Source organism: Carassius gibelio, chromosome B17, assembly GCF_023724105.1.
Source record: "Carassius gibelio isolate Cgi1373 ecotype wild population from Czech Republic chromosome B17, carGib1.2-hapl.c, whole genome shotgun sequence".
Taxonomy (NCBI): domain Eukaryota; kingdom Metazoa; phylum Chordata; class Actinopteri; order Cypriniformes; family Cyprinidae; genus Carassius; species Carassius gibelio.
The window spans coordinates 14,119,654-14,136,143 of NC_068412.1; the positions used below are offsets into that span (position 1 = coordinate 14,119,654).

The 16,490-nt window shown below is 35.4% G+C and overlaps 1 protein-coding gene across 2 annotated transcripts in view; it reads right to left on the reverse strand.

Moving 5' to 3' along the window:
- The window catches only part of ldah (lipid droplet associated hydrolase), a 39,287-nt gene extending 31,448 nt beyond the window's left edge, over nt 1-7,839 (reverse strand). Inside the window, exons 1-2 of one of the 2 annotated variants that reach the window (XM_052581234.1) lie at nt 7,748-7,839; nt 6,797-6,991 (exon numbers count right to left, since the gene is read on the reverse strand). In XM_052581234.1, the coding sequence (XP_052437194.1) occupies nt 6,797-6,956 (160 nt within the window). In that variant the 5' untranslated portion in view covers nt 6,957-6,991; nt 7,748-7,839. Of the gene's footprint in view, nt 1-6,796; nt 6,992-7,677 lie in introns of both variants that reach the window. The other variant, XM_052581233.1, reaches the window with a different exon arrangement.
- Between the last annotated feature and the right edge of the window lie 8,651 nt (nt 7,840-16,490).

A 16,490-nucleotide genomic window follows, 5' to 3' on the forward strand; every position in this document is an offset into this window, starting at 1 on the left:
CCACAAAGGATGCATTGTAAAAACAGTCCATATAACTTATTCATTCTGAAACAGCTAATACAGCTTGTGAGAGGGAGAGAATGAAATTTAAATGTAAACAATTTAACAGTTGTCACCAGTTTAATCTCAACAGGGATGCACTAATATTAGAAATCAGGCTGATACTGATGTATTTATGTCAGATAACCAATAAACTATTATATAACCGATAACCGATAAAGATAACCGATAAATGAGAAGTAAACTAAATTTAAAAACAGGAAAATAAGCTGTATCCAGTTTCAACTAATACCAATAAATTATCTAAATTATCTATAAAAATCTAATAGCAGCCGATAACCAATATTGAACAAATATATTGTGTATCCCTACCAAATAGCCATTACCGCCATTCACTTTCATTATGTGAAGCTTGGAAACATCATTATAAATAACACCCATTTATGGTGAATAAATGATGACAATATTCAATTTTGGACGACCATTAACTTATTTCTTTAATACTTTGTTGAGTTGCACCATGTTTTGACACTGAATAGTCTCAATCATGACTATATTTGAATGTCTAATTATCTCTATTAACTATGACTTTTGCCTCAATAAACTCCTACTTTGCTGCTTATTAATAGTTAGTAAGGTAGATGTTAAATTTTGTCATTAAAATATGGTCATGCAAAATATACGCTTATTAGTACTGATAAACAGCCAATGTGTTAATAACAGGCATGCTAATAAGCAACTAGTTAACAGTGTCACTGGTCCCTATATTAAAGTGTTATCTTTGGTTTTGTGTGTGTATCAGTACACCAGGGAATTGCTGTAGAAGATCTTCTCCCCTTGTTAATTGTGTCTGTTCCATTCCTGGGTTAAAACTATAACAGCCTCTCTATATGGACATCACAGAGCTTACAGTGAGTCCAGACTAGCGTTTGCCTCTGTGTGGGGAGAAAGAATGCAAAGGAGGCATTCCTACCAGAAAAAGACGACAGAAGCATGAGCTATCCTCTCCTCTCCCACACGTTATCATTTCCCCCTCTCCCTGAGTTCATAAATTCAGGGCTGCTCACCGGGACATTAAACAGATACCCTGCCTGCCGTCTCTGACCCCAAGGCTGCCTGGACTACCACACCACTGACGTAGCCCTGCAGGTGCAGGACCCACTCACACACACCCCATCCTGCTTGCTTACCAACCACACTGATTCACAAATACACACAAGGGAAGCCACTAAATCAATGCATAAACACCAGCAGTGATGTAGGACCCTAGTGGATATCAAAAAATAAAATGCACAGTTGAAAATATATTGCCACTCAAATAAAGAGTCTCCTTCTGGTTTAGTTTGTGAATGCTGCATTAAACCAGTGTTATTTTAGCATCATTGAGATACTATTAGTTTTGTTTTATGGTTTATTTATATATTTATTCTATTTTCATTAAAATGTTTGTTAAGGTTTTAGTAGTTTCATTTTTTGCTTTTGGGCATTTTTATTATAGCTATTTGAATGTTTAAAAAAATATATAAAAAAGGGGATTTTATTATTATTTTTTCATCATTTTAAGATAAAAATGATAAATATTGCTTCTGGCAACAAGCTAAAATAATTGTTTATTTATTTTTTATTTTTTTCATTTTATCTCACAGGAACAAAGTTTTTTAACGGATTTAGTTAACTATAACAACCTTGCATTTAACATATATTTTAGCATTTAATCTTTCATAGAAAATGTCTGTCAACAGACACCACCATTTAATAGCATTAAAGTGCAGACAAAAACAGGAATGGAGTTAAACAGGTTAAGGAGACCTGCCGTAAGGAAGGCATTAGCAAGTGCTGGAATTCGTTCATGCAGACAGTGTGTGAAGTTGTCTTTAACTTATTAGCTCCAACATGCCATAAAGCTGATCCAGTCTGTAGAGAGAGAGGAACAAGTGAAAATGCTTATTGACTCTGGCAAACATGCAGACACAAGGGTGACTAAAGCCAGATCTCCTGACAGATTGCCCTCTGAGGGTTGTTTCAATCTATTCAAGAGGTATTGTAATCCAGGATAAAAAGCAGTAGGGGAGTTGTCAACCTCAGGAGGTGGAAAAGTTTGGATGGATGAGGAACAATTTACGAATCAACAGAGAATACCACAACAGGTATTTTTAATATAACAGTCAGTTTAAACTCAATTGGCCCAGTAAATGTGCCTTACTGTATTGTCTGAGTTTACAAATACTATTCAAACAAACAAGGAAAACACCACAAAAACTCAAAGTTAATACAAGCATGTTTATATATTTAAATATGTCAAGCACACTAATGAATAGCATTTACACACATTTGTGCATTTTGGAATTGTGAGGCTGTTTAGAAAGAAACGATCAAAATTCAATCAATCAAAGAGTCCTGAAAAAATGATGAGGGTTTCCACAAAAATATTAGGCGGCACTCTTTTCAACATTGATAATAATAATAAGAAATGTCTGTTGATGACTAAATCAACAATTTATTACATTACATACAAGTGTATTAAAATAATAAAGAGTAAAGGACTCGCTGCAAGACTAGAAGGGAGGGTAAAAGGTCACTGCTGGACTGGCAATCAAATACAACCTCCGGGTAACATTCCTGAAAGCATTATGCCAGAAATCCCAGAAATGCATGAAAAAGCAAAAATAATAACCTCCTTGGCAAGCCCATCGTAACTCCTGATCCACCTGCTCATCAAATGCAAGCAAGGGAATCGTAATTGCAGAACGTATACAATTTTATATAGTAGCAAGGTGGTCAGCGGAGTTGGCTGGAGTGGAGTTGTTCCATGAAAACTGACATAAATATTAGTTTCCATATCCAAAAAGAGAGGGAAACCCCTTGGAAACTTTTGGTGATTAAAAAAAGGCCATGTTATAAGGAACAGAGAGTAAAGTTCACACTGATTTACTCTGTGAACACAATGTGCCTCAACCTCAAGTGGAAACCAACATACTGTCGAAAGATGACAAAGAAAAGAAGAATCTTTGTAAGATTATTATGAATTATCAAACAATGTGATACTGTGGGCTATTGGATGCAGCTGGTGGGACAAGCAGAGTGCTTTGCACAGCAGGTTCCTGTGAATCAAAACCATCTGGATAAGCTATCCCTGACCCATTGAACATCTCTGGGCTTTAAATAGGACTCATCATAAGCAATTTTTCTTCTTTTGAAATGATAAGGGGCTTAACAATTTTCTTTTACAATTCAATATATAAAATAGCCTTCATTATACTTATAAATCATTATACATTCTGCGAGGTCAGACGAGATCACCTTTAAGTCTGATGTAATTTAGCTGAAAACATGACAAGATGTTATCGACAGTGGGACATTTAGATAAAAAACCTTTAAAACATTTGAAACAGATAAATTATGAACAAAATGTAGATAAGTCTAAAAGCTCTCTAAAAGAAAGATTTCAAACAGACAGTTCCTATAAAACAACAAAAACAATTGCTAAGCTAACTGCTAAACTAATTCATGTTAGCCGGCTAATTTCAGTGCTGTACTATTGCAGTTCCACTGAAAACTTTTCGAGATAGGAAACAACATGAAACAGTTCATGTTCAGCAGGGGACATACAAAATCAGAAATAACACAGCAAACCTGCTGCCATCCAGTGGTTTAGTCAGTTAACACGGTTAGCATGCTACGTGAACTGAGGTGATTTAGCATTTATGCATCGCACACAAATCTCAGTGTGACGGTTTCTAACGGGACTGAATTGGAACCTGAACTTTTTCGGAGATATATGCCTTAAATACATAAAAAGACACTCAACAATTTGTATTTTGATTAACAATAACTATTAACGAGTAACAATCATTAATAAATCCAGATCTTTCTGGGAAAGCATGATTGCTTTGTTACACCATGCAATAAAAATTTCCATTTTAGTATCATTTACACTAAGCTGGTGTAAAAAGACTATATAATGTTTAAAAAAAAAATCTTCCAATGGCAAATAAAATATTATTTGTGTTTGTATCCTTTTACTCTCCTCAGTCAGTGTGCTTGTTTCAATAATACAACACCGATCCTCATACTTATAGCGTGAGCCCATTAAAACAGTAGCACCTGCGCCGGCTCTGGAGGATATAAGAGCCAAGGGAGCCTCTGGCCAGACTGCAGAGATTATTGCTGTTATCTCTGGAGAAAAGGGCACAGGTTCTACAATAACAGTGTCGGCGTATGGGCTCTCCATTTCCCATAAAGACTCTATTGAGCACAATGCTCAGTGACATTCAGAGCCTGGTGAAAAGCGGCCCTCTTTAAGGTCATCAGTTTGACCGTGCTCTCTCTGCAGGACATCTGCAGCTGGGATTTCTCTTTTTTTAATAGCTTACGTCAGGAATTTAAAAAGTGCTAGATGTACACCGTTATTTAAAAAAAGACTGGGCAGTAACTTTTGTTAGTTAAAATTAATAAATTGAAATTGTTTTATTCAGGAAGGACATGCAACTGATCAAAACTGACAGTAAAGACATTTATAAAGATGTTCATCAAATGTAAAAAAAAATCCTGAAAAAAAATCATTTTCTCGGTTTCCACAAAAATATTCAGTAACAAAGCCGTTTTCAACAGTGATGATACGAAATGTTTCTTAAGCAGCAATTTAGCATATAAGAATGATTTCTGAAAGATCACGTGACTCTGAAGACTGGAGTAATGGCTGTTGAAAATTCAGCTTTGCATCACAGGAATAAATAACATGTTTAAATATATTCAAAAAGACAACATTTCTTTTAATTTCATTTGTAATGAAAGCATAAGAGACTTCTTTCAAAAACATTTAAAAAAAATGTTTTACCAACCTCAAACCTTTGAATTATTAGTATAAATCATTCCAAAATGAGAATAAAGAGACTTTGTTAGCTTTCTATATTTGGAGATGGACAAACAAAGAGGAACTGGGAGATGAGATTTCATAAGTATGACATTTGGTGACAACATAAGATGCTTCACTGAAAGCTAAACTGCTTTAAGAAGAAACTATAAAAAAAAAAAAACATGTGCTATGCAGTAATTCAATGAATCAGGAACACATGACGACTGCCTGGACATGATAGCTTTCGGCAAAACTAAGCTGTCTTTGTTATGAACATTCATAAACAGCAATGGATATGACTAGACCGTTCAATCTTCAAGAAAAGCATCATAAAATTGGCATAAAATTGGTCCATATAACTTGTATAACTTGTTATTGTTACTCCAACAGATTCATATTGATGAACAATTTGTTCTTTGGAGGCTGAGTTTTTCAATGAATTGGCCAATTTGGCTCACAAAACGGACCTGAATTGTTTACGAACATAGTTTTTCTGACTTGGTGTAATAGTCTGAAATAATATTTTTAGTGCTTAACATCTGCCCCTGAGCTACACAGCTTTTCCATGAAGTCAGTGTGCTAGAAGCTGCTGTCAGGGGAAGAATGGTGGCCCGTAGAGCCATTTTCCACTGGGGTTTTCCTCTTGACCCAGAGCCAAGTGTAAAAAAGGTAGACTCCCGACTGCGCTGAACTTTTCCTCATATCCCCTGCATCTGTTGGACTGTGTTATGTCCAATGCTTCAGATAGCTGTGACGCACTCACCCACCTGTGTACCAATCACTGCTACACAAGTTTGGCTAGTTCCATTAGTTATGTTTATTTATGCCTTGGAAACCAAGACCTAACACAGCTCAGTCTACAATATGCATTTCGGCTCAAGACAGGTTTATTTGGTGCTTGGTCTTAATTATGGAAGTGAAGTCATAGGAATGAAGCTGAACAAAACTTAAAAAGATTGAATGTTCATGCAAACAATGACTGACATTCAAAATGTAACATTCAAAAATATTATGTATAGAAACAGCAAAATAAAAAATAAAACAGAAAGTATACATAGCAATGCCCAAGTTGGATATTTTGGCTGTCTTATTTTAAAATAAAATAAAATAAAATAAAATAAAATATAGAATTATATTATATAAAATATAGTTATCGTGCAATATATATTAAAAACTTTTTTTGCCATTGTTGTATCATTGAGTTGAAATGCTTGAGTTGAGGAGCTAAAAGGAATAAAATACAATTTGTAATATAAAAATATAAGATATCATACAAAACAAAATCTATTATAATTAGGGCTGATGATTTAACAGGTTAATCAGGCAAGATTAATTATGGAAAAAAGGGCTAAAACTAGGCCTAGACCAAGACCTGTTGCTCACGAGTCACGAACACGATGAAGGACGACTCACTGCACAATAGCCTTTATATGATCCTAAAATTCAAGATATGAGGGCAAAAAATGCACCTGTGGGGTTTTGTTTTAAATCAAGTGATACCTTTTAAGCAATATGAAATGAGCAAGAGTGCTGTTTTTCCCAGTTGCAAATATTATATTGATTTTATTCAAGAGTAAAAAAAAAAAAAAAAAAGTGTTATATTTTGGATACAATATTGTCACTATTGCCTGTTTTGTTCAATCTCACCAGTGAAAATAGATCTAAACAAAGCCACAGAAGAACAGTTATGCCTGTCTGAGCTACACACAGCACTGTTTGTTACTGAATGGATCCACACTTTTGAACTAATCAAATGAGCTAGTGATTCAGAAATATGACTTATTTTAGAATACATTCAAAATTCTATTTTAATATACAAACAGTATATTAAAATATAAAGGAAGGTCTGAACTGTTGTTTCTTCCTAATTTACAAGCTAAATATATATTGAAAACTAACTACAAACAATATTGTATATTTAGACTTCTTGAGCCATCTTACCTGGAATGACAAGGATGAGCATTTTGGGAGGATTGGGGCTTCTGCTGGCAGCATGCAGGTCTGTTGGTCCATATTTAAGCAGCTCTGTGATTGCTCCGCTGCAGTACACAAACTCTACAGAGGCATCCTCTCCAGGCCCCCCCGATCCTGGACTGCACATCACATCAACCGAATCAGCTCCACACAGTTCTGGGCCTAAATAAAGAAATCAGACAAAAGCAGCTGATTATATTATATAAAACCTGCTACAATACAACTAACCAATAAGAGATAAATGTCAAAAGGGAAGGTATTAAAGTACTATAAATTATGAAATCTATTTTCTTATTTAGAGAAAAAAAATATGAATTGAATAATTAAGATGCAGCTACAAGTTGCTGATTAAATGCACAGTAAAACAGCTTAAAAAAATTGTTGAATCAGCCTGTATTGATTATGGTCACAACAAGCTGCAGAACTCTGTCCCAGAATCCCTGCAATCAGTTCTCAAAGAGCCAGCTGAGCTGCTGCATGATCAAAAGTCAACCTCTGACACCTAATGCCAAAATGACAGCTTGCAACACACTGAACTTTGTAGTTTAGAGTCTGTTATCTTGTTAAGTCCTTTGTTCAGATCATTCAGTTCAGGCCAAACATGCATACAGAAACAATAGAATAGAATAGAATAGAATAGAATAGAATAGAATAGAATAGAATAGAATAGAATAGAGCAAAGTACAGGTAATTTATATTCAAGTAATTAATTTTTTTATTATCTAGAATCGAAGCTTGTCACTGAAGGTCTTCGATATAATCACTAGTAAATCTACCTTCGACTTTAAACATAAAATTCCAACTTTAACACGCATGTGTCATTTGAATGACTTCGTCGCATTTCTTACCGACAGACGATATTCTTTTGAGTGTTTGTGAACGGAGAAAGTTTGTAAGGAGAGATGGAATGACATTTACCGGTAATCTTCCCAAAGCAGGTACCATTAAACCCAAGGAGCGAAACACTTCCTAATATTTCTTCTCCTCAGTCTGAGAAGAACCAACCGAAGCTTATATCGCCACCTACTGTACTGTATGTACTCATTCATACTTTATACACTCAGTTTTACAAGGAATCAAAAATAGAGGGGGTTGCTTATATGTAAGCATATGCCATAATTTTTTCAAATTTATTTATCAATTGAACGACTTTTTATCCCTCTTTTTAATCATACATTTTTGATTTAAAACTGTTGATTTTAATATAATTTGATAAAAATCATGTCTTGTCTAAAAAAAATAGCCTAAATGAAATGTTATTGTTACAGCTACATCATAGATTACATGTTTGTCATTGTATGTAATTATCTCAATACCTCACAATTAATTCACATGTCAGGAAACAAACAGGAGTTATACACACACACACACACACACACACACACACACACACATATATGTATGTATATATATATATATATACAGCTCTTAAAATTTTGCATATGAACTCTTCACACACACACAGAAACACACACACATGTTTTTTTTTTTTTTTTTTTTTTTTTTTTGTGAAAAGTGGGGACATCCCATAGGTGTCATCTAGGTTGTCCTCAGACGAGCCTTGCATCGTTGCCTCCAGTCATCCCGATTCTCCATGCATCTGGCCAGTTCATTGGTGCTCTGGGCTCCTGCATCCCTCTTGAGTATGTCCACGTAAGTTAGCGAGGGACGTCCTCTTGACCGATGGCCATGTGTTGGTTCCCATAGCACCAGCTTGCTGGCTGGCAGCTCTCGATGCCTTCGGCAATGTCCTGCAAGTCTCATTCTCCTCACAGCAATCTTATTGCTCACTCTTGGTACTCCCTCATACAGGATTTTGTTGGTTACATGCTCACTCTTGCTGATATTAAGCACTGCACGCAGCATCCTGGTGTAGCACCCGTCCAGGGACTTCTCTAAGGTTGGATTCAGGTTCCAGCATTCACTGCCATAAGAAGCTGAGCTTGATTTGGCGGGAAAGGTTGGAGTTCCATACACTGTTCATGCCGTTCAGGGCCCTCCATGCAAGTGCCTTCCTCACTTTTAGATCTTGCTCAGTTGAGTTGACCCATGCGCCCAGGTGTTTGAAGTCCTCAACTTCTTTCAGCACAGTGTCTCCTGCTGTGTAATGGTTTTTATACAGTAGAAACTGTATGTTCTATGGCCCTACACCAACCCTACCCCTAACCCTAACCCTCACAGGAAACTTTGTGCATTTTTACTTTCTCAAAAAAACTAATTCTGTATGATTTAAAAGCGTTTTGAAAAATGGGGACATGGGTTATGTCCTCATAAGTCACTCTCTCCTTGTAATACCTGTGTCATACCCATGTAATTATAGTACAAAGTTGTATCCTGATATGTCACAAAAACATGCACACACACACACACACATACACACACACACGTACTGTATGTATGAAGAGTTCAGATGTAAAAGTTTCAGTGCATTATTTTTTTTTTTCAATTTCACTTTATGGCAATAAAAATAACTTATTCATTGCACAAATGAAATTACTGAACCTACACATAGAAGCCTGATAAAAATGCCAATGATATATGTACAAATGCACACACTCACACATGACATGTTTTGATCATTCCCATTTATTGAATAAAATGTAGCCCCATTTAACCTTAATTTCGCCCATGTGTGATATTGCATTGATTGTTGTTGATAACAGGTTTTGCTATCAGGTCCACATAGCACATTCCAATAGTTTGCATCATCTGCACAACTATGCTGGAAAGTCCCCATTGCCTGCATTAGGTCATCTGCATATGTGTGAGAAAGAAAGAGCACAAAATGTCCTTGAATTTTTGGGCTGGGGAACTAAAGAAAACAAAAGATAAGGCACAAAAAGATGATGGCATATACTATTTCGATAGGAGACACACGTATTTAGGGCTGGACAACCGGGAACATTGTCCCAGACCTTATAAGAAAGCGGGCCTGCTAAATGCATCTTTACACAGTACTTTAATTGCGAATTCAAGCAACAGCCACGATCACATTTTGCCACTGTCATTACATTATATGACAAACACTCAGTTTGACCTCCCAGAACTGGTCAGTTTCAGCAGATGTCCTGGATCCCCGCCCCGACGTGAGGACTCGAACCTGCAGGCCACACACAGCAGCGCTCTACAAATACATTTACCTTTAGATATCAAATAGAACCTTTATCTAGTCGCATGCTGTGAGCTTTCAGAAAGACGAAAGCATAGTAACAGACTAACTGCCTTCTGTTGCATGCGTATCCAATAAGTCTCAACTGCAACTGTTTTAAATATCAGTCTTAACCATCATGAGTTCCACAGTGATATCTGGACATAATCCATTCTGGTACAGAAATATGTTGAATCTGATTTTCTGCCGCTGCTGTGACAGCCAGTAAAATGTCAGCAGTAAATCCAAGCAAAGCACAAAAGGCTCCAATACTGGCTGAGGCAGTAATCTCAGTATTCTTTCAACACACTATCACAAAATCATGAGTCAATCACTGAAAGAAATGAACTGATTAAAACTTAAAAAAAAAAAAAAAGTTTTAGGAGCCAAATGGGGAAAAGAGTTCCACACACTTTTTATTAGATCAAGATTAGTTTCAGGAAAGAGCATGCAATATGACATTATACCATTGCACTGTACCTGTGTTTTCTCATGTTGGACAGATACTGTGACACAGGCTTAGATGCAGATTTCTCATACAGAATCAGGTGTCCTGTGAGTTCTCACCTGAAAGTAAACCCATATGTAATCAGCAGCCAGATCGATGTTTGATGTATTAGGTCCAATACCGCAAGCGCACATGTAAGCAGACTGAGACAGCGTCACCTAGCAACATAATTTAAAAGGTATTCAGAGAATATCTGGAAAGTGTAAGTCTTACTCACTGTAATAAACTGGTCCTTTGACAAAAAGATACATTTTGTGATGCCTAAAGGGGGTTTTGGCGTATTAATGTCTAAAATAAAATGTATTCATGATAATGTTCACAGAAAAAAAACAAATATTTAAAAGTAAGAAAGAGAAGACAAAGTGCTGCAAATTTCACTTTTGCTGGCCTGCTCAATGTGACAGAGGTTAGTGAGACAGCTGTAAATACTGTGAATGTCTTAATAATGAATTTAAATGCTTGATCAAAGTTATTCAGCTGACTAATAAGAAGTAAGCCAAACCTTGTCAAACCGGTTCTCAAAAGCACACACTGATGTATCTTGCATTCTTGTAAAAATAAGTACATAATTTCATAAATTATAATTTCAATAGATATGATTAGAAAATAATAAGGAAATAGTCTTTAATTGTATATGTTGTTTGTTGTGCACTTTTAGCCATGGAAAGCAGCGTTTCTCAACTTTAATATATAAAAGGTTAGCATCGCTTGAATTCTGGGATATGAGACATTGCAGATTGTGAAGCCAAGGATACATAATATGAATTGATGCAGTGTTATTTTTTATTAGAGGCGGTTCACAAAGAACAAGATTTGAATTCCACTCCGCTACTTTTCTATTGCTTTTCTATGTAAACATGCAATAACGATAAATGAGCATATTTTACTTTTGAGCATTGCTTCTATTAAAAACTTGCTTGAGGAAATTTCACAATCTTTTTTACCATTGCACTGTCCTGCTCCTTACATTTTTAACTTTGGTAATGGCCGGTGTGATGTAAAATGCAATGGCTATTTGTTTAGCAACAAGCCACCAATCAGAAACGGAATAGCACTTGCCTCTTTAAATATTTATGCTTTGTATAGTCATAGAAATTTCCATGCTCTGTATTTTAAATCTAATTGCAGTTTGAATGATAATCACTGGATTCTTATAATCTGAAAAGTGTGAAAAGCTTTTTAGGGTGTGTTTTAAACAGGAGAAAATAAGCTTGACTTTAATATTTTCTGGTGTAAAGATTGTCAGATCACCCCTGACCCCCACATACAGTATTTGGTCTCAAACATATGCTTATGCCATTGGTCTAAAGAGTATTGCTTATATACATACTATTTATGTCTGCATATATGCCAAGAATTCCATGCTTCTGACCTGACATTCTCACATCTCAATCTAATCAATAATAATGATATTTTACTGGAAACACATTTAACGTTTAACCACACACACAGTCAAACACATTTACTCCAAGCTGCTTGAGGACAAAAGGGAATACTTAGTGCACCTGTGAAAACACAGTATCAAAATATTGGTAGAGAGATCTGTTGTTTGAATATGAAAAAAGAGAGATTATAATGTTAAGTATTTCCTGAATACATCTTGATGCATGACAATGTGAATATCAGTCATTCATTAATAAACATAACACAGCTGCTTTCGTTGGTATGTTGAGAATTAATCAAAAGTTTCACAAGACTTGAGGACTGAGGACACAAGACTGAAGTTCAGATGTGATTACAAGGAATCAGCTATATGTGGTTTTGATATTCATATGAATTCACAAACAAAAAGAGGCATGACACTTTAACTTTACAGAGAAACATAGAGAAATGTTACAAGTGAATGCAGCTTATTCCTGATCCTAAAGATGATGTTTGCCTAAAGATATAAATTTGTTTTTTAGGCCAAGGCCAAGCAATCACACTGATTTGTACTGCAAAAAGTATGAGCATGAAATGTTGATCATATTTAAAGGTTAATTAATTGATTTCAGGATAGAAAGGTAAATGTAATGACAGGTGAAGGAACCCCGCAATGTTACTAGGTCCCCAACATGGGATGGATCCCGGAATCAATCCCGGGACGTGTTTGCAATATGGCAAACACGCAATATTGATCAAACATTTGAAAACTAAAAACTAAATTTTTTTTAAAAGATTAATAATATAACAGCTGCATAAACAGCTTCATTTTGCATGGAGCACCTCCTGAGGTTGACTACTTTCCATCACATGACCAGCCATGTACAAACCAGTTAATCTCAGCCACCTCCATGCTATTAAAGAACTTTCCTTGTGAAATCAATTAATCATAGCTCCCTGCAAATAAAGCATTTCTTTAATGCCATTGGTAGCTGAAAGTATTTACGATGCCGCATCCACACCACTAATTTTCAGACGATTATTGTCCAGTGCAACATACACAAAAATACTGCAATTAAATTCTATTTGCATGTCATCCGTTTTTTTTTAAGACACTAATCACTTTGAATGAATGGCTAAACGCAGCTTCCACACATCTGACACAAAAGTGCCTGGAAATGTTTCAAAATTCCAAGTGCCACACAGAAAGGATTCACTCTGCTGCCATATCTGTAAAATGTTGCTCAGTCAGTGGCCAGCTGTTGTTTTATGCTCCAGCTTGGTTGTAAATCGTCACAAGATTTAGAGAGACACTTTGAAACCTGCTGCAGTGATTTACTTGTAAGACAGACCCAACAGGTTGAGCTACATTATCTGAGCTCTCAAGGGGGGAACTGCTGTCCATTAGAGGGACTGCACAACCCACACATACATTATCTGTAGCCAAAATGGCTAGAAACAGATGCATCCAAAATCTTCAAGTGCCCTGTGTGGTTAAAAGTTCGTATTAGTGTCTTGCTCCTGTGGGGCCTTTAGTTCTTGAGAGCATGTGTGAGCATGGCGTGTGTGTGTATTAGTGAAAAGAAGGTGATTTACACATGCAGGGGTCAGAAGGAAGAGGGGGCGCCTGGTGTTTGCTAAAGCACCTGGCCCGTCATATCTGATCGCATCAGTTTCTTCTTTCTCCCCTTTGTTACTCAGAGACATTTATCAAACAAGTTCTTCATCACTACAACCTCTAAATCCTGCCTCAGCACATCTGAAGAAAACACTTTCCCCATTCAACCATCTGTGCCTTTATTCAAAGAATAATACAGAATTTATTGCTTTATTGTTAAGGAAGTAGTGCCCTGGAAAGGTGTCCAGGGCACTTTTCAATATGCATTTAGAGCTAATTTTAGTTTGTTTTGAATTTCTTACATAAGATAATTTTATATATATATATATATATATATATATATGAAATATTATTAGCTTATATTTAAATATTAATAAATAAAATAATTAAAAATTATTTATATTATAATTTAAAAACATTATGCACTGCTATTTATTAATTAACTATATGTAATATTTATGATTTTACGTACACGCAAATAGTCACAAATCAGCACTTTATAATAATGATAATAATAATTAATTACATCTATATAGTGCTTTTCTAGTCACTCAAAGCACTTTACATTGTGAGGGGGAGACAGAGCAGATTTGGGGATTTTTAGGAGTCCAATGAGCAAAGTTGGCCAGGATGCCGAGGTCACACCTCTAAAGAACATCCTGGGATTTTACAATATATTAGAATTTGTTAATACGAATATAGGCCTATGTATTCATAGAAGTGTTACAACTGAATATGCAATAGCTTTAACTTGAAAATCATGCTAAACAAAATTAAATCACAATATTATTTTCCATCTGGTTCAGTGCCCATATATGATACCACACGCTCTGTACTGGTGGTGTGTGTCTATGATGGGCTGCAATTATGTCATTTCCTGCCTGTTACTAGTGGCAAATTCATCCAGCAGATTTCATTACATTTGACATTTCAAACAGAAAAAAATGGCAGCGCTGCTCTTTGTCTGGCAAGGATTGTCCAGCATCAGGTCTCTGTTACTGGGTGATGGGGCAAACTGGTTTAGGGTCACCCTCAGCTGCCATTAATTAAACACAGAAAGCAAAGATGAATGACAGACTGTCACCACTGCCAGCATGTGCCTTTCAACCTTTACATATGAAACTGTTTTATGTAATTAAAGAGATGACCATTGCAATATTCTCTGTCCACAGCCAAAACATTGAGGGCACAAGGGGGTTTCCTTGATGTCTCAAGGGTTGATTTGAATTAAAACTAAACTTACAAAGAAAAAAATGTTATTTATATAGCTTTTTTTTTTTTTATCGCATAGTCCATTAAAATGGTTTCAGAAACATATATACGAATATATATATATATATATATATATATATATATATATATATATATATATATATATATATATATAATATTTTTCATAGGCCTTTTATGTATTTTAGATTTGTACCATCATTTAGAGCACAACAAAATAAACAAAGTTTTGTAAAGTATTTAAAAATGTAAAAAAAAAACATATAAAGAAAAATAAATAAATCAATTTTAGTTTAATTTCTAAATGTGTCTGTGTCCATAGAAACACCTATGTGTGTTTTTCAGCTCTGCCTGGCTTCTCAAACTCTAAATTTGAGAGCATTTATATTATATGTTATGCATTTTCATCAGTTGACTTAGCACCATATAGAGGAAACGTAAAACAGGCTACTTATTTTAGCTTCCAAACTTCTTGAAAATGTCAGTAGATGGTCGGGAGCCACATGAAATCACCATTTTAACGTGTGGAAGGTAATACATCATTTCAAGCCTTCATGCTGTCATAACTGTGATGTATTCAGTAGAATGCATTTGAAGAAATGTTTACAAATCAATGCAGTGCCATGTAGATATTTACACAAACTGACAGAAAACACTGCAATATTGTTATACTGCAATATGTTTGACATTAAAAACTAAATATGATGGTAAAATTATCTCCTTCATTTAAAATAACAATAACACAAAATAATAGACCAATTCATTGCAATGAATGAATGCATGAAGTTCTTTGGAAGTTTGAAGAAAGGCCTTATTTGCTCCTGCACCATTTGAGGGTCCGAGAGCATGTAATAAATAGATGAGTAAAAGTACAAATGGGAAATCTGCTCATCCACCGAACTTTCTTTTTAAAAGTTCCCTCAAAAGACTCAAATCCCTGTGATTTATGAACAGTCAAAGCATAGATGATTATAAAGATTTTTTTTTTTTTTTTGTCTCTGTGGAAAAAAAGAAAGACATGCATATTGGAAAATGTATAAATTCTAACTGGTGTTTACTGCATGAAAAAAAAGCACCAGTGTGTCACATTAAGTTTAACTCTTAAGCCACCTGATTAGCTTAAACAAGAAAGTAGACAGGTTTCAATTTTTCACAAATTTTCATTTTAGTTTGTAGTCAGTCAGCTTGAACTTTGTCACTCTGTATGAAAAGTTCACTAAGGAGTGGAGAAAATGAATGACCTTTTGATAAATATGATGCTGGTGTGAGGAGCTGATGATACCCAAATGCCAGCGACTAGCAGAGAGACGGACAGCATTTGATCTGTAAGGTCAAGTGAAAAGCGAAACAGCTAAGAAGCATGAAATCATCTGTCCATGTGATTTTTTTTTTTTTTTATCAGCTTCCAGCTGCAGCAAATCTGGATGGTGGAGTGGGTGGAGCGGCGTCGAGCAGCGCGTGTTTTATTGCTTTTTACACACCCTGTAAATCATTGACATTTTGTTTTCACCTGTTAACCTAATCCTCTGTAAAAATGAGATTATTTAGAGCTGGCACTGAATCAGATCAGGGATATATGAAGATCAGGGATGTTGTTATGAAATGTCTTGCTAACATCTGTGCATATGTTACTGAAGCTGCTTTGTTTAGGCTTTTAACTTTGCTACTTATTGGATTCTAGCTAAATCCGCAACACAGACAAGTGTACTTTCACTGCAATGTTTAAGTATTTTACTATTCATTTGATTACTATTCATTATTTTACTATAAACATCTTAAGAAAAAAAACGGGAGT